The sequence below is a fragment of the Sardina pilchardus genome, chromosome 19 (assembly GCF_963854185.1).
Source record: "Sardina pilchardus chromosome 19, fSarPil1.1, whole genome shotgun sequence".
Taxonomy (NCBI): Eukaryota; Metazoa; Chordata; class Actinopteri; order Clupeiformes; family Clupeidae; genus Sardina; species Sardina pilchardus.
This window is the reverse complement of record NC_085012.1, coordinates 21,927,780-21,946,753: the sequence shown is the minus strand read 5'-3', so window position 1 is coordinate 21,946,753 and position 18,974 is coordinate 21,927,780. Positions and strand designations below refer to the sequence as shown.

The 18,974-nt window shown below is 42.0% G+C and overlaps 1 protein-coding gene across 2 annotated transcripts in view; it reads right to left on the bottom strand.

The window, feature by feature from the left end:
- LOC134065621 (BOLA class I histocompatibility antigen, alpha chain BL3-7-like) overlaps positions 1–18,974 on the bottom strand; it is a 36,766-nt gene that overhangs the window by 5,751 nt on the left and 12,041 nt on the right. The window contains exons 2-3 of one of the 2 annotated variants that reach the window (XM_062520578.1): positions 17,411–17,662; positions 10,043–10,321 (exon numbers count right to left, since the gene is read on the bottom strand). In XM_062520578.1, the coding sequence (XP_062376562.1) occupies positions 10,043–10,321; positions 17,411–17,662 (531 nt within the window). The remainder of the gene's footprint in view (positions 1–10,042; positions 10,322–17,410; positions 17,663–18,974) is intronic. The other variant, XM_062520579.1, reaches the window with a different exon arrangement.

The following is an 18,974-nucleotide window of genomic DNA, read 5'->3' as shown; positions in this document are numbered from 1 at the left end:
CTAACCTGACTTTCGCCAGATCCTGTAGTTCGCTGTCTGCTTCACACAAGGATCTGGGACTTCTCGATAGGAGATGTATTTCTGAAGGCGGGTCCTTGTAAAACATCCTCGCATGTGATTTGATAAACCACTTGCCTGTTATCTTGAATGACGTGCTAGGCTTCTTCAAGCTCTTGCCATACCCGGTCGGAAGAAGAGTAAAAACATCCTTGCCACCAATAAATGTCTTCAAACCTATTCTCTGTTAATCTTTTAAAGAATGAATACTCGATAGATTCGACAAAACGGTTGAAATAGCAGAATCAATGTCAGCACAAGACTCCTCGCTGCGTGCCGCCATTGTTATTTGAATCAAACACTCGCTTCGGCGCTCCTGATTGGTTGCTCATTTTTTGATCACTGGCACAGGGGTTTGGATTGCCCTCGCGTCCAGACCCTTGTGTGGAGCTCAGCGAAACGCCTCTGGTGGAGCATGGCGGAACTACAAGGGTCTGGCGAGAGTCAGGCTAGTGTCTTTCCACTTCTTTGCAGACGATACACAAATTTACCTTCCACTTAGACCCTCAGATCCTAGTAGGCTTAGCTCACTGAATGACTGCTTTAGTGATGTCAAAAACTGGATGTCAAATAACTTTCTCCAGCTAAATTCTAACAAAACAGAGATCCTAGTCATTGGGTCCCAGCACATGGCGAATCAAATTTTGCCATTTTTAGGTCCTCTACAGGATAGAGTCAGAACTGTTGCAAAAAATCTTCGCATCTGGTTTGATGGCAATCTAAATTTTGAACATCATATTAGAAAACTTATGCAATCTTGTTTTTACCAACTTAGGAATATCTCCAAAATAAGACATATCTTCCCAGATAGCAAAACTACACTGGGACGGAACAGGGCCACATCTACCACAACATTCGGCACGGATCTGCATAAAGGACCTGATCCTAGGGAAGCATATGAGTTCCATAATTCAAATGAGAATGCATTCTGCAATATGCAATTCTAAAAGACATTACATTAAGCAATTGCCAATTCATTATGCAATTTAATATTACAATTTGCAATACTTTCTTTCAAAATGCATTTTAATATACAAAGTGGCAATGCAATCATCACATCAATTTGATGTATTTTGGTTAAAAATTTGAAAAGACATGGATTGAATTGCATTCCATTTTGCCATGGTACTTTAGTCTCAAAATTCAAATGACAATTCATTTTGCATTTCAATTTTCAATATTCAGTTTCATCATTTAATTGTCAATTACTTTTGCAATTTAATGTTCAAAATTCAATGTAGAATTGAATTATGTTTTATTTTTAATTAATTGTTTTTTTAAAAAGTTTTTTTTTTAAATATTGAAAACATTTTGAATATTTTTTGGCAAAAAGTTTTGCCCGGTTTGCAGAAATAGCGCCCCCGTTATTGCATAGCACTTTGTCAAGCTCTTTGTGTCTCAAAATTCAAATGGCAATGGCAAACGCGATTCCAAAACACATTGCAATCTGTCAGTCTCCCATCACCCATGGCGGGAACTACGTCACGTCCGTGTTTATCTCTCATTGGTCAGTCTTCTCTTTAAGGCGGGTCTTGGGCAGGGCGGGTGACGGTCTCCAGGTAGAGAAGAGAACGCAAAAGAGAAATTGGCGCTGACAGTAGCCTACTGTTGGAGGTGATGGACAAAAACAGTCGCTCAGCTACTGAGGGAGGCAGGCGCGCGTGTGTGTGTGTGTGTGTGTGCGGAGACCTTGATCCGACCGTACGCCACCCACTCCAGGAGCGTGTATCAGGGTGAAGCGTGAAAAACAGCACACAGGTAGCCAGGGGAGCTGAGGGAGCTGGCAGCCCAGGGCCTTGGAGCTCATATCTGGGTGGAGCGTTTGCTCCTCTCAGCCGGAGGACTGCTCCAGATTAACGACCATAGATATGCTACTGACAGGGCTAACACAGGGCTACTAACAGGGCTACATCGTTTCATTCACACTCACAGGCACTCCTGGTCTGACCACGACCGTCCAGCTGCAGCCTGCACTGTCAGACCGGTCAGACCCCCTGCACAAAGCCTTCGAGGCTTTGCCCCTTCACTGTCAGAACCGGAAACGAAGCGTATATCACGTCCTGAGATATCGATGGCTTTGCCCCAAACGAGGAACGTGCATCGTTCTTTTCACAAATACACCATATTTTTAAGCAAATAAAGTTGTTTACTTAAGATTACTCAGCGTTTTATCAACGTTTGGTCCGCGAAAATATTCTCGCTGCACCGGTAGGGACTCTGTTGCGAGACTCGGTGAGACGTGATCCCATCCCACTGGATTGTTGTTTGTACTAACATCCAAAACTATAACCGAAAAAACGTCGACATTGACGAATGTAATACATTTGTGCTACGTTATAAAAAATAAAACGTAGACACTGATTAAAAGATGCACTTGCTAAGTTGTGCTACATTCTGTGCCCGCTGCATTGTCAGGACCGGAGAGCAAGCGTAGTCACTTGCTGAGATATCGATGGCTTTGCCCCAAACGAGGAAGTAGTTTTTCAATGATCGTTGATAAGAATGTAGCACAAGCAAGTGCATCTTTTAATCAGTGTCTACTTTTTATGATATTGTATTGCAGATCCGTACCACACACAATAAGCGGACCCGTACCACATCACAAGAGGCGGAACCGTATTGCAGATCCGTACCATACACAATAAGCGGACCCGTGCCACACATAAGAGGCGGAACCGTATTGCAGATCCGTACCACACACAATAAGCGGACCCGTGCCACACATAAGAGGCGGAACCGTATTGCAGATCCGTACCACACACAATAAGCGGACCCGTACCACACACAAGAGGCGGAACCGTATAGCAGATCCGTACCACACACAATAAGTGAACCTGTATGGGTCCGCTTTTTTGTGTGGTACAGATCTGCAATACGGGTCCGCTTATTGTGTGTGGTACGGATTTGCAATACGGATCCGCTTATTGTGGGTGGTACGGGTCCGCTTATTGTGGGTGGTACGGATCTGCAATGCGGGTCCGCTTATTGCGTGTGGTACGGGTCCGCTTATTGTGTATGGTACGGATCTGCTATACCGGTCTGCTTATTGCGTGTGGTACGGGTCCGCTTCTTATATGTGGTACGGATCTGCAATACGGGTCCGCCTCTTGTGTGTGGTACGGGTCCGCTTCTTGTGTGTGGTACGGATCTGCAATACGGCTCCGTTTATTGTGTGTGGCATGGGTCCGCTTCTTGTGTGTGGTACGGATCTGCAATACGGGTCCGTTTATTGTGTGTGGCACGGGTCCGCTTGCTCTGTGTTGTACGGATCTGCAATACGGGTCCGCTTATTGTGTGTGGGCCACATCTGGCCATCTTACATCTTACATTTCTGATATGCTAGTGCCCTATAGCCCTACACGCGCATTAAGGTCTGCAGGCAAAGGTTTATTGACCATTCCTGAGTCACGGCTTGCAAATAAGGTTAGCTGATACTGTTCCATCTTTTAAATCCCTCCTTAAAACTCATCTGTACCGTAAAGCTTTTGAGGAGTTTATTTAAGTTTTGGTTTGGTTTTGTTTTGCCTTGTGTAGTGTTTTGATTATTGCAGAAAAAAAACATTCTCTTTATTCTTGCCAATGTTGATATGGTATTATTATGACCGCCGCTAGCATAGCTAGCGAAGCGGTCATATAGTTGTTGTCAAAGTTTTTAATTTTTACATTTTTTATTCTTTTTTCCCGTCATTTTTCGTCAACGATTCCTGGGACACCGTAACACCGGAGCACATGAAACTTGGTGGGCATGTAGCCCCAGTAGACTTCTCGATTTTCGTTTCGTCCCCGGGGGTCACTCCACCCCCGCCCGAAGCCCAAAAATTACAGTTTTTCCTACATAACTACCTGAACCGTGGCGCCGAGGATGACAAAATGTTTATGGTATGTTGGTCTCAAGAGCTTGCATCAACTTAGCTTATAACCAGTCATTTGTGATTTGCACCCCCATGGTAAAAATTGAAAATGCAATGTAATATTGCTTTAATTGCCCCTATCTTCAGATGAGATGTTATGAACTGCACCAAATTTCATGTGTATGATTAACCTGACACCCCCTGGGAATATGGCAAGTTTTGTGGAATTTCATACATGGGGGGCTATAAAATAAATGGATTTATGTGTACATTCAGGACTGTATACCCATCGGCCTGTAGATGGTGGTGTTAACCCTCTGGAGTCTAAATCCCCTGCTGGGGATTTGAAAAACTGTTCCAAACACACATCACAATCTCTGCTAGTTTTTGTCCTAGAAATATATAAGTGACACCATTAAAAACCTTTAATGAACTAGTTTCCAAATATATACGTTTTAAAAGAGAATGGTTGCTCTGGGTGCTGGATGCTACGGTCATACACACACACACACACACACACACACACACACACACACAAACATGCAGGAACACACACACACACGCACGCGCACACACACACGCACACACACACACACACGCACCAGCACACACATGTACATAACACGTGCACAAACACGCCCACACGCATGCACACACACACCGTCACACACACACAGACACATACCTACACACACACGCACCAGCACACACATGTACAGAACACATGCACAAACACGCCCACACGCATGCACACACACACCGTCACACACACACACACACATACCTACACACACACGCACCAGCACACACATGTACATAACACATGCACAAACACGCCCACACGCATGCACACACACACCGTCACACACACACACACACAGATGCACACAGTGTGCACACACACACACTCACACAGTGCACACACACACACACACACATCTTTGAGTACGTTTTCTAAGACCACCGGAGCTGAGAAGTGAGTGTGTGTGTGTGTGTGTGTGCGTGTGTGCGTTTGTGTGTGTGTATGGGTGCGTTTCTGTGTGCCCGTGTGTGTGTTTGCATGTGTGTATATGTGTGCATGTGCATGTTCTGTGTGTATTCTGTGTGTGTTCTCTTTCTTTCTCTCTCTCTCTCTCTGTGTCTGTGTGTTTTCTGTGTGTATTCTGTGTGTGTGTGTGTGTGTGTGTATGTGTGCGTGTGTTTGAGTGTGTGCCTGCATGTGTGTGTGTGCACTCGCACACATGCGTGTGTGTGTGTGTGTCAGTGTGTGCCTGCGTGTGTTAGAGATGCGCGGATGGACTATTATTCTATCCGAAACCGCACCATACAACTCATCATCCGTCCGCCATCCATCCGCACCTACGTTTTTTATGTTTTTTTCAGAACCGCACCCGCCCGCCATCCGCTATTTGTTTAAAGGTCTATGGGTGATCCAAGACGCTGATGCGACGCGAGAAAGCTCTTGTTCTAGAAAGATGCAGCTATTTAGTCTTATTAATGGCAATTACACTTTATTCTTTATACAAAAAGAAAGAAAGTCCGAATAGAATAACAACAAGCCATTCGCATTACAGGCCAATTAACTCTATGCAGCTTGTCAGGGTGACGACAAGGACGAGCCTGTTCTGAAGACTCCCGTTAATTTTGATTGCACGAGTGCACGTCTTTTCCAGGCAGACAGTGCAATCCATATCAGCAGGCCTTCCTTACATACAAGTTATAAACTTCGTCTTTCTTATTGCACACTGCAGACGAAAACATAGCCTAGGCTACCATAGGCAACTTAATTTAAACTTGTTGTTACCTCTGAGTTTGTCACGCACATTCACTGGCGGCGTTGCCATCTCTGATAGTAAACAAAGCAGCATGCACTGACACAACTAGACCAAATTACTGCCTGATGAGAAAAGTGTGCATGTTTTTATCGGATGTAAGTAACAGTATTTAACAATGTAGCTTATAGGCCTATATATTTTTTTCATTTGATCGGTTCAACCGCCACCCGCCCGAATCTAATTAAAATATTATTTTTCGTAAGGTCATCCGCCCGATCCGCGGTTTAACCGCGGAGTCCGCGGCTGTAACTGCTATCCGCGCATCTCTAGCGTGTGTGTGTGTGATCTGATATTGGAGTGACAGTGATAGCAGAGAACACCGTGAACATATACACATAGAAACACATAAAACACACACACAAGCAGACACACACACTCATAGACAGAGAAGCACTCATACACAAAAGCAAGCGCACACATGCACACACTCATTTATAGGGCTGAACGATATATTGCATTTGCGATAATATCGCGATATGATGAAGTGCAATTTTCTAACCGCAAAGGCTGCGATTACCCTCTGGTCACGTGACATGAGAGCGTAAAGTAGCAACTATTTGAAACAGTCTATCAGAGAGTGAACTCGGCAAGCTGCTCGATAGAACCATTGAACCAACATTTTTAAGAGTGCGACTGAAACAGATTCTAGGTTGCGCTGGTGCACCTGCGCTGCTCAGGTGAAAGCATGAATGTCTTTCGCAAGTGTTCATTGTAGACTTTGCGTGCAACTTCACCTAACGGTATAGATTCAAACCCCTCTCCTTGGCCCGCTTTCTCTCCCTCTCCCTCCCTCTCTCTCTCTGTCGTTCGCGCTCAATGGACACCCGCCCCTCGACATGCACATTCAATCCAAATAAAACATTCACAATCGTGAAAGCAATGACGCATAGAAGACGATTAGCTAAATTATATATAAAATCCGGTTAGCATCATTATTAGCATGCTGCAGACATCTAAAACTCTTGCGTTCAAATTGACTGATCATCTCAATACAGATGTTTTCCAACTTCAAGACTCAAAAGGGCTTATCCCAAGGAGAAAAAAGTATTTATCTACCTTGAAACAGACGTGGGGAAACTGACCCGTCCAACCAGTAGACTATGATAGCCAACTATGCTACTTTGTTTACAATATTTTGAGGCTTCAACCAGACAGCTGAATTAAAGAGACGGAGTTGGAATAGTCAGTTCAGTGTGCTGTGCAGCCATGAATATCAGGAATTTCTGTATGCAGAACATGATCACGTTCATTAAAGTGAATTATCTGAAAAACTATATAATAAGCCACAGATTTAGGCTATTAGTATTTTCATATGTTTGTGTGACTTACTGACTTTCATTTTAATCTTTACACCAGGCTTCCTGTAGGCCTACTAGTTGCTAGTAGTTTATGTTCTGATGTGTAGGCCTACAAGGTTGAAAGTTCAAAATATAGGCCTACTATTGTGATTGAAGTAGCTAGTTAAAAAAAATGTCATCCATCAATTCATGCATCACCTGTCATCATAACAGAGGTATGACTTCCAGGAAATAATTGTTTATTTTTAATCTAATATAGCCTATTGCCCATACTATATGATTTACTGCTTGTTTTTGTTGAAAAATTCGCAAGACAAACACCTTAAAAAATAATGCCATATCGCATCGCAATCGCAATATTGGCAAGAAAAATCGCAATTAGATTATTTTCCATAATCGTTCAGCCCTACATTTACATACATAAAAGTTGCAATAGCGAATGGAGTAGGCGATGGAAACAAAAGCGGCATTGATATTTGCGGAGAGAATGTGCAAGACTGAGCGGCGGTCATATTGTGTATCGCTTTGCGGTACATCTAGTTTGTATTGTTTTTAGTCACTTCATTTTTGTGTTCTTTTTTGTTCTGTTTTTTATTTTATATGTAAAGCACTTTGAAACTATGTTTAGAAAAGCGCTCTATAAATAAAGATTATTATTTTTATTATTTGAGAGGTTGCAATTACCCAATGTGTTTTGTATTTTGGATATATGTGTTTAACAAATGGTACTCTGAGATTTAATTTTTGAACTAAGTGTCTTGTATGACATAGAGAGTAGTATGCAGGACCAAGTGTGTTGCATAAAGGAGTAAGTGTGTTGCAGAATTGCAACTAGAGTGCAAAGCAGCACTTTTGTTTAAGGTATAGGTACATGTGTTTGAGATATGGCAACAAAACTTCAAGTTGTGTTACTTTTGTCTAAGCATGGGTCTGTAGTAGAGATGCACCGATTGCAATTTTTTGGCCGATTCCGATTTCCGATTTTTCCTCGACTTTGACCGGCCGATACCGATTTTAGCCGATTCCGATTTAATTTCTTCTAACCACATTACAGCACAAACAAAGAGTTATTTTCTAGCCTATATTTTCTTTAATACAACATGTTAGAAATGTAATCAACTTATCAATGGCTGGTAGAAAAATGTGAATAGACATATTCTTCTTCAAGTCTCCTTCAGCTGCAGTAATCCCAGTGTGGGACATTCATTTCACACATGTAGAAATGCACTAGGAACACTATTTATTTTCTTCTCACATCCATATGCAATATCCAACTGTAAATATCTTCAGAATACTGATAACTGAAGTTAGCTGAGATGTTGGAAAATGACAACAAAAAAAAACTAATTTTGAGAAGCCTTGAAACACAGCAAATGACACATTCTCAGTCCACACTCTTCTTTGAACTTTCGCGATTGCTTGCGGATACTAAGGAAGTGTCCATATTTGGATGGCATAACGTCATGCAGGAGAAACACAGCTTTCCAACGACACCACGCATGATATTTTGTATCACGGTCGCGGTAGTTTATGACACGTTAGAATGCTAACTTTTGGCGAATTTAGAAGAAATATATAGGCGTGATCAGACAAAAGGTAATGAAATAAACCTCTAAATGTGTAAATCGGACTTAGTTGTTGTAGTAGTGTGAAAGAATACATGATAAGTTGGCAAACCAAAGCAAAACTATGTTTATTCCTGCCGTGTCTCGCCTTAAAGGGATAATCCGGAGTGAAATGCACTTTAGATCAATTTTTCGGACTATTGGGAGTACATACGTTGAGTTGACACCAAAATCATGTCATTCGGATGTATTTTGAGAAAGTTCGAGCTCACCGTTTTTAGCCAAAACTCGTTAGCCTGGAAGTGACTCGGGCATGTCCTTTCGCCGCTACAAAACGCTATTTTTATACCTCTTCTACTGTTCCAAACAACACTACACTTACGTGGTAGTGAGTAGAGGGTCCCTAAAGCCAAACCGAAGTATCCCCACGTCTTTATGTGGTCGGATAGAGAGTCCAGAATAAATTTAATCGAGTCAGTACCTTTCCGGAAATGTCGCAGCTGCAGCTAGCAACGTTTTAACAACACTTTATTAACATTTCCGGAAAGGTACGGACTCGATTAAATTAATTCTGAACTCTCTATCCGACCACATAAAGACGTGGGGCTACTTCGGTTTGGCTTTAGGGATCCTCTACTCACTACCACGTAAGTGTAGTGTTGTTTGGAACAGTAGAAGAGGTATAAAAATAGCGTTTTGTAGCGGCGAAAGGACATGCCCGAGTCTCTTCCAGGCTAACGAGTTTTAGCTAAAAACGGTGAGCTCGAACTTTCTCAAAATACATCCGAATGACATGATTTTGGTGTCAACTCAACGTATGTACTCCCAATAGTCCGAAAAATTGATCCAAAGTGCATTTCACTCCGGATTATCCCTTTAAGTTGAGTAAAGGCTATGTCGCTATTGATAGCGCTTGTGGTTCAGCTGTGGGCACGCAATTAGCGGCAAGGACAGGCTTTGATGAGCGTTGTAACCTGAAGTGACAGCTTAGTATAGTAAATTCCACGCAATATGGCAAAGCACAGCGTTCGCTGCATAGAAAAACTCAGTATTAGCGCTTTATCCAGCCCTGACTGTTGGCCTAGCTTCATCAAACTTTGCAAACTCAGCTGTGTGAGTGTGATGTTGTTACAAGTACGTGCGAGTGCATTTGACCGGCATAAAATCGGCATGTCTCAGACTGACCGGCCGGTCGCCGGTCGTGGCCGATCACGTGAAAATCGGCCGATTCCGACCGGCGGCCGATCGATCGGTGCATCTCTAGTCTGTAGTGTTCAAGCAACGGGCAAAAACTGTAATAAAGTAAACATATTTGATTAGATTCTAAAAAGGTGGCATCTCTTGGTGGAGGTAATGAGTAATGTGTTCCAACAACATGATTGGAATCCTGCCCACTGTACAGCAACTGCAGTTGTCAGTGTTGTGTGCTGCTGTACCTTTCCTCTTCAGAATACTGCTCCCATCCTGCAGATAATCCTTCAGCCACTCAATGCACTGCTGGGTGAAGTAGTTTTTATCATATTCCATCCTAGCTCTGTCATTCTCTAACTGATGCTTTGCGATGAGAGCCTGTGGTGTTACAGCAATGTACTGCACATTCTTCAGATCCAGAGTGACGTAGTCTTCGCCATCATAACCCCACTGATCAAATCCATCTGTAACGCCACTCTCATCATTCCACTGACAGCCATACATATTCTGGACAGTGTGCACACCTTAAGATGGGATAGCAGGAAAGATTTTAGAACACTCATCAACAATCACACATCAGCACCACCTTCATCATTTGCAACAGTTCCACACTGATCCAATTCTCATTCAGACGCTGTGTAACCACCATCAGCTCATGCTGTCTGCATCGCCTGTATGCATACAATCTCAGTGTAGTCACAAAACTCTGAGATGGAAGTTTGAGCCTTGTGACGGTCCCGAGTGTGACCGCACATATCTAACGCCCTGTCGGCACAGACTATTATGTCATTCACACACACGCATACAAAGACTACAGTATTTACTATGCAGAAAAAACAAAATGTCCTCCGCACTCCTGAGAATCACTATCTGGTGCGTCAACGGGAGAGGACAAACAGTCTAGACTCTGATGAAGACGTGGCAAACGTCGAAACGTTAGTCCACTATGTTGGCACCTTGATTAAATAAATATCTAAACTTCACATCTGAGTTGCTCCGGTGAACCTTGGTTCTTTACTATTTACTATGCATTTTATTTATACAAAGTTGGTGCACAAACTTTTGTGTAAAGTGTTTGTATGTTTGGTTACTGGTGGCTGCTGTGTTCTCTGTTGTCTTCTGACTGTCCAGCAGTAGAGGGGTGCCGCCGGGGAACAACGGACTGTTTATTCAGCCTGATCTCACCAAAAGGCGTAGAATGTCATGCCGGTTTCTTAAGTCATTTGGCGTGTTATTTGACGCATTTCATGCTTTTGGTGTACAATGCCACGCTCTTAAGCGTCCATTTACTTTCAGTGTGTAGGGAAACAGCGTGTCTATTTACGCCCAGCAAAATGCTGGAATGCTTTCCGGGTTTCTCATATGACCAAAGAAGCTTTTCTCTCGAAACATTTTTTTACGGTTGAATGTCAAGGTGGGCCTAAGCCCATCGGACTAATTTAGCTGTATGCTTCATTTCATCAATAATAAACCTTAGTTTATGTAATTCCTGAACACCTGTCCAAATCTTGATGTGCCAACAATAACATTTTGATCGATTGCACATGTCTAGTGGCGAAATTTGTCATTAATTCGCTCCAGCTGATTACTGTCTTGTGACACGCAACCAAAGGAAGCGGAAGCGAGAGCGAGCCATGCGGGGTTCATGCTGCTAAACGATTAGAATCACACAAATTTAGTGCAATTTTTAATTCAATGTCTTATAAGTGTAAAAGACGTGGGCAAATACGTGATAATTAGCCAAAGAAATCATTGTTCACGACACGTTATGTAGGCCAGTCAATCTAGCGTTTGACCCATAACTAATTGCAATGTAATCATTCCAAGTTTTTTGTGATCCCTAGGTATATCTAATTAACATATAAAAAATCTACCCATTTATATTTAGTGGAACATACTTTTTTTCAAGGTCAAAGGTAGCAATTTCCAATGCATTTTGCCATTGCGATTTACTACTGGTGAAATGGGTAAAATTTGAAACTATAGATATCAAATTGAAACTTTCACAGTTGTTTACTCACATTAAGGCAAATATTTTTTCAATGGAAGTACATTATAGAACAAATGATTGTCAATGATATGGTATGATGGAAGTATCTTAGTGCATGCCAACTCACTTGATATGTTGTCTAAAGGTCAATATCTTAGTTATGTGACTTGGCATGCATTGAGATACTTCCATCATACCATATCATTGACAATCATTTGTTCTATAATGTACTTCCATTGAAACGCATTGATTTTGACTTGACTTGATTTCCTCATTTCTGAGGTGATATGAAGTGATAGCTAATATTCCCTTTGCATAGGCTTTTGGTACTTGGTTTTTGGTCACTTTTTTGGAAGACGTGCTAACTGACACCCTTCATTTACTGCAACTGTGCTAAGCTAAAGCTAAAAACGCTGCTCCCAAAGCAGGACAATGCCCGGACGGATTTTAACCGGGTTTTTTTCACTGCTCTAACTCTGGGGGTGACCGAGACTGGCTTAATTTCATTTTGGGGTGGCATATTCCTTTAAAGAAACAGGAAGTTGATGTTATAGGCAGAAAAAAGGTTATAATTTGGATGTAATTTGGCAGCTACATGTGGAATTGCTACCGCTACTCAGAGACAGAGCTCTGGCCTAAGGTGTGGCTTCGGGACTCTATAGTGCCACCTAGCAGCGCGTTGTCTGTTGTGGTTGACACAGACATTCACGAAAATGAACCAAATTTGGTGGACTAGTGTGTTTTGGCTACTGCTAGTCAGAGACAGAACTCTGGCCTAAGGTGTAGCTTCGGGACTCTATAGCGCCACCTAGCAGCGCATTGTCTGTTGTGGTTGACACATACATTCACGAAAATGAACCAAATTTGGTGGACTTGTGTGTTATTGCTACTGCTAGTCAGAGACAGAGCTCTGGCCTAGGGTGTGGCTTAGGGACTCTATAGCGCCACCTAGTGTGTTGTCTGTTGTGGTTGACACATACATTCACGAAAATTAAACAAATCTGGTGGGCATGTGTGTTGCTCATGCACATATCCACCAACACGTACATGTTGCTTTGTTAGATTCCGAAATATAACCGGTCCGCACCGCAGGTGCTCGGGCCCACCATCGCCGCTTGAAGCTATATTTATTATTATTATTATTATTATTATTATTATTATAGTGGAATCCTCTTACGCTCCATGTAACCAACTTGGCATGCTCTAAAACTCTTGTAATTTGGCTGCTACATGTGGAATTGGTAAGGCTACTCAGAGACAGAATTCTGGCCTAGGGTGTGGCTCAGGGACAGTATAGCGCCACCTAGTGTGTTTTCTGTTGTGGTTGACACATACATACATGAAAATGAACAAAATTTGGTGGACATGTGCGTTGTATTAATCTGAACGACTTTTACATTCAAACTACATAGTGAATCTTAAAAGAATTTGAGTTATGATTATGATTATGATTTTTGCACATCATGTAGTTATAACGCACAAAACTTTGTTAAGCCAGGTCTATATGTATATATATGTATATATATATATATATATATATATATATATATATATAGAGAGAGAGAGAGAGAGAGAGAGAGAGAGAGAGAGAGAGAGAGAGAGAGAGAGAGAGAGAGAGAGAGAGAGAGAGAGAGAGAGAGAGAGAGAGAGAGAGAGAAAGAGAGATTCATGCATTCAGCATTACCGTGACCCTATACCTTGGATGTTTTTTTTCTCATTGGAATGCAGCAGGACAGGATGCCTTTTATCTATCAAACGCAAAAGCTGAGATTGTTGGAAGGACTAGGCTACTCAACAAACTTGTTTTTCGTTTCTGGGAGATCTCGTTATCGTTTTGGATTGTCGGATTTTATACTTATTGTATATATAGGATGAACAAAGTCCATGGATTTGCTATATTAAATCCAGTAGTCTAATAATTAGGCTATGTGCCACGTCCGATTTCGCAAGTGGTGTAGTAGGCCTAGGCTACATTTAAAAATCGACAGCCGTATGTGAGATCCATTGAAGAGCAATTGTCTTGTGCGATCATGCCCCCTCCCCCACACTCGTCTAACCAGTTCACTACATTATAGCCTACCTATATGTGGCACTGAGGACGACTGCCTCTCCCTCTTCTCTCTCGACAGACAGCCCGACACTATGTCAATGTAAAAATGTGCGTGAGTGTGCGCTGAACCACGAATTCACATAGGCTATTAACTTTTCTTTTCAGCAGACATCGCAAACAGAAAAAAAAATCGCAAAACAGAAAATCTTTCTTTTTTTAATAAAACGACAGTTTTTCTCTTGATGAGTTCCGGAGAGATTCTTCGAGTGGGTTTCGAACCCCGGTCGCTGACGTACCTTGCTTATGCTCCAACCAGTTGCGCCACAGCTCGATTGTTAACACCGCCACGCTTTATTCACGCCATGGACTTGAAACGCCGATCAAAAGTTCTGATATGTTAAACTGACGTTAGTTATTAATTCACCACATGATAAAATGCTGTCATATAGCTTGACGCCCAGCAGCCTATGGTAGTCTATGCCTATCTCTGAATCAACATGAACATGCATACGATACATACGTTGCTAGAAACTTATATTGCGGAGCTAGGCCTCCTAGTCGATGGTTACAATGAATCACCCTCACTGCCCTATCGCATATCTGACCATCCATTGTTACAATGTTACAAAATGCGCGATCTTCTCCATGCATGTAGCCTACGGTTATAAGTAAAGTGACAATCATAGGCATGTATTAAAGAGATTTCTGTTAAATACATTTTATTTTCAGTCGTCAAAAGTGGTGGGGACAAAATCTGTGATAACAAGTGCTGGGTACATGTAGGCTACCCAGCGTCGCCGGTTAAAATGAACATGCCTCCGTTTTAAAATAGCCTATACACATTTCTAAGTATTCCTAGCATGTAAATGTAGCCAAAATGTCCATCTTGTCCATCTCTTTCGTCTTCGCCTTGACATTGACAATAATAGCCTATTCACGGAAATGTGGTCTTGTAACCGTAGCCTAATGAATTCATGAATTAATCTAAGGTTGCCTTTCGAGTAGCCTATTTCAGGTTGATTTGAAGGCTATTTCCTTCTGATAGGCCTATAGGTTTCTAAAACCATTTTCATTCATTTCAACAATGGTTTATTGAAACGTTGTTTGATTAATTTTGCCAGTCATCACTTTCATTTTAATGATTAAATGAGACGGATATGCGGAGCATTTCTCTCCCTCTCCATTGACCAAAACGTTGCTCTGGCATCTCTGCTGGACTGACTGAGTTATAGGCTACGTCGAGTGAGAGAGCTGTGAGGTAGGCTGTAAACATTAGAAAACTCTGCAACTGCAATCTAACATGCCGAGCGTCATGTCTCTTTTCTCCGCTTGTCACCAGCGCGGTGTCCTCGGGTTTTTCCATGAGCCGAACCTTCATATTATTAGGGCGGTCTATGTTGCCCCCTTGCGGTTGCAGTTTTCCCGATGCTTCGGGAGTCCCGATGTGCGGGAAAGAAAGGAGCATTCTCAACCCGTACCATCTGTATCTACGAATCACTATTTCGCCATCCGGGTTGCCAGCTATGCTAGTTACCACCATAGACTGCTGCAGCTACAAACGTGTTGGATAAAAAATGTCTACCGTTATGGAACCTAAAAGACCTTGTTATGAATCCGAAATACGTCTAAATAAAACAAGGATTTAGGAGATTGAGACGGCTGAAAACGGAGAAGAATTTGAAGACAGACGTCAGTGTTGTTAATTTGCTCCTGGACAGGTAAAGATTCATCAGTTTGGCTAACTTACTTGTAGGCTACTGTAAATGGACATTTTAAATAGCCTATTCATGGCAGTTGAACAAATTATGCAAGTTCGTGCAAAGTAACGTTATGTTGGCCATATGGAGGAGGTGGGTCATTGAATTGAAAAGGTAGGCTAAGGAATTGTTTGGGAAATAAAAGCAGCTAGTAGTCATTGCTAACGTTAGCAATGCATATTATCAGAGTGAGTTCATTTCTCTGTCATTATGCTGAGGAAAACAGCACTTGCCATTGAAAGCTAGCAGCCATACGTTCCTGCTGCAGCTAGCTGGCAACCGTGACTCAGAGGGGAGGGGGAGGCGATTCACCGCTCTACAGTATTTTGAAAGTAATTGCAGTACTCGTTTTGGCCAAAGTCCTACATACGGTTCCTTTAAAAGAATAAAAGCGGAAATGTCTGTATTTTATTTTCAAAATGTGTAATCATCTTCAAATAGTAGTACAAAATTTCCGATGGTTTTTTTATTTGTAATATTCATTTATTCCTTTATTGTTTTCCATTTGACTGATCCTAGCTTTTCCCTGGATGTAAATTACACCGTTTTGCGCGCCAACGACCACAATATTCCTCCCGCTACCTTTCTAGAATGACAAAATATCAAACAAAACTATGCAAATAACCGGCAGACTCTGCTGTATCAAGTTTGTCCCCCTGCTGCCACCGTAGCTCTTCTCCCTTTCGCCAGAGCCCCTTTAGGGAGAGCCGGTCCACTTCCTATTAACTCCATTGTACCGGATTGTTCATGCAATCTGTTGAAATTCCGCTAGGGGCGTTGCCGAGCAAGTGATACATGAATTGTGGTCTATGGGGCTAAGCGGCTAGAACTCGTTTTTTTCACAGTTGACAACTTCATTTCCTAATGTACATTGTCGTAGTAGCTACCTGAGTATAGGTTTTCCACTGGAAATGAAATAAAAAGTCACTCATGTCCTTTCTGCTTTTCATAGGATGGGCCGTTTTCCCTGTAACATGCTAGCATTTAGCTCATGGATGCTCGCGACAATCGCGACCGATTACGACCGTCGTGAAGCTGAACCTTCTTTTAGGTGTATGGCCGTAAAGTGGTTCGCTTGTGTCACGTGACATGAAAACTTTGAAAGGGTTTTTAGGAATAACAACACATATTGAAAATTGTATTGTTCAGCTGATTGTCAAGTCAAGTTATCCTGCATCGCATGCATTAATGCAATTTCAGGAGAAAAAATTGTATAACGAGAAATGTGGTACTGGGGGGTTCAGCTCCATTGCTACCCATTAATTCATCACTTGCTCGCGATCGCCCTCTAGTTGCAGTACCATGCGGAAGTATTTCGCTAGTGGTCCTTCTCCCCTTATTAGACATTCTCTGCTTTCGCCCTCCATTTAGCTTCTAAGTGGCTAGTCATTCATTAGCAGCAATACCATTTTCTATAAAGTGACAGACTGACTCAGATCCCTGAGTTCCGTGAACTCTGCAGCCGCTTCATCTGCTTTGCCTCCTGTGAATTTAATGAATTTGTAGCTCTTGCCTATTTGTTTTATTTTGTTATTTTGCTTGCCCAAGGCGTGGCTTATGTTATCTTATCTTCCTCTCTGTGTGTCAGTAATAGGTGTGATATTGGCTGCCCCAGTAGTCTGCTGTGGTAATGTAATATGGTGTTAATGCTAACATCTAGTTTCCTTATTTTTGACCCAACCAGGTATTTTGCTATTTTGGGCTGTAGCTCTTGCCCATGCTAGCTCTGTACTGCATGATCAATGAAAAATACTTCTTCAGAATTTTTTTTTTTTTTTTTTTGCCGGACTTAGACTTTAAGTTATTCATTACTTACCACCAGTTTGGTTAAATCGACTCATCGCTACGGCGACATTGTTTTTGAAGCTCTCTTCTGTGTCCCGGGATGTTGCAGTCTCATGTTCCCAGTACTGAGGGTCTTTACTAATCCAGTCCAGTCCTGCTCCTCGCTTACGGATACTGTCATATCGATAAAACTGAACCTCATCCACCTTCCCAACAGTTACAAACTCCGGAAAGTTGGATACTTCATGGGAAGCTGTGAGGAAGTATTTCAAGGAATGGATTGCTAAAGAAGAAACAAGAAAAATGGTATCAGAACACTTCACCAGCCAGCCTTTGCTCAATGATATTTTTAGGAAATCCACAATAAACAAACTTCCGGGTTAAAATGTTGAATTTCACGTTTGTAGCATAATTTGACAGTATACTGTCTACAGTTTCATATCGTGAACTCATTTCACAGAAAAACATACGTTTCGACTCCTAAACCCGGTGAAGATTCATTAGCAGTCATTCCCATTGCCCACGCCGCTTAAAAAGGTGATTTCTCCTCGTGGCATATTGTGATGGAAGAACCAGGTCAACTTTGGATGCGGTTATCTTAGCGATAGTTTGTGTAATACCATCAATATACATATTGTTGGAAAGCTTAGTTTATGGCCGTTCATGTGAGCACAATAACTTAATTTTGTAAATTTTACCAAAGCGACTGGTTTCACTTTGCAGGGTCACATAGATATACACATGAATAAAATAACTCCTCATGTCTGTCCCCTTGGTAACATTGAAATAATAAACACAATTAGGACCTATTCAAGCCTATTTACAGTTCTCCTCAATTGCTTTTTCCTGCTTAATGAAACGGGGATGCACATTGTCATCATCACCTCAAAAGCACAGCTTAAGTGATCTCTTGCAAATGCATACATTATTTTTCATTGTATTCACTAATTTTTCACACTCTTGCAAAACACTTCACAATTCAAGCATTAGTGTGAAATCACCAGGGGGTCAGGATTTGACTCATTAGCTTCACCGATTAGCAAGGCACTTCCTCGTCGCCATTTTCCAGAAATACATCATGTCCGGTGCCGTTTTCCTCATGCTGATTGGTGGCTGTTCCACTCTCAGCTCATGCACAAGCTTAGTGTGGGCAGAGCCCATTTATGGAGTGCCGGTCCACTCGCTATTAACTCCATTGTACCTGCAGTTCCTGTTGCAGTTCCACTAGGGGCGATCACAAGCAAGTGATCAAACAATGGGGGTCTATGGGGCTAGACGGCTAAATTGGTCTGTTTCACCTGATTGTCATTAAAAAATCGAAGATTGGATTTTAGTTTCTGCAAGCTCAATATGGGTTATAGGTCGAAAGTTGAATGAACAATTACTTATGGCCCTTTGGCTTCTCACAGGCTTGGTCGTTGCCCATAACACACTAGCATCCTGCTAATGAATGACGTCATTGACACCTTTGAAAGGCTTTTTAGAACAATTAAGGGACTTATTTTCTTTGTGTGTATTTTCTTTGACCCCCCTTTCGCATACAATATTCCGATTTCTACACAAAAAATTATATCCAGAGAAAAGTGGATTTTAGG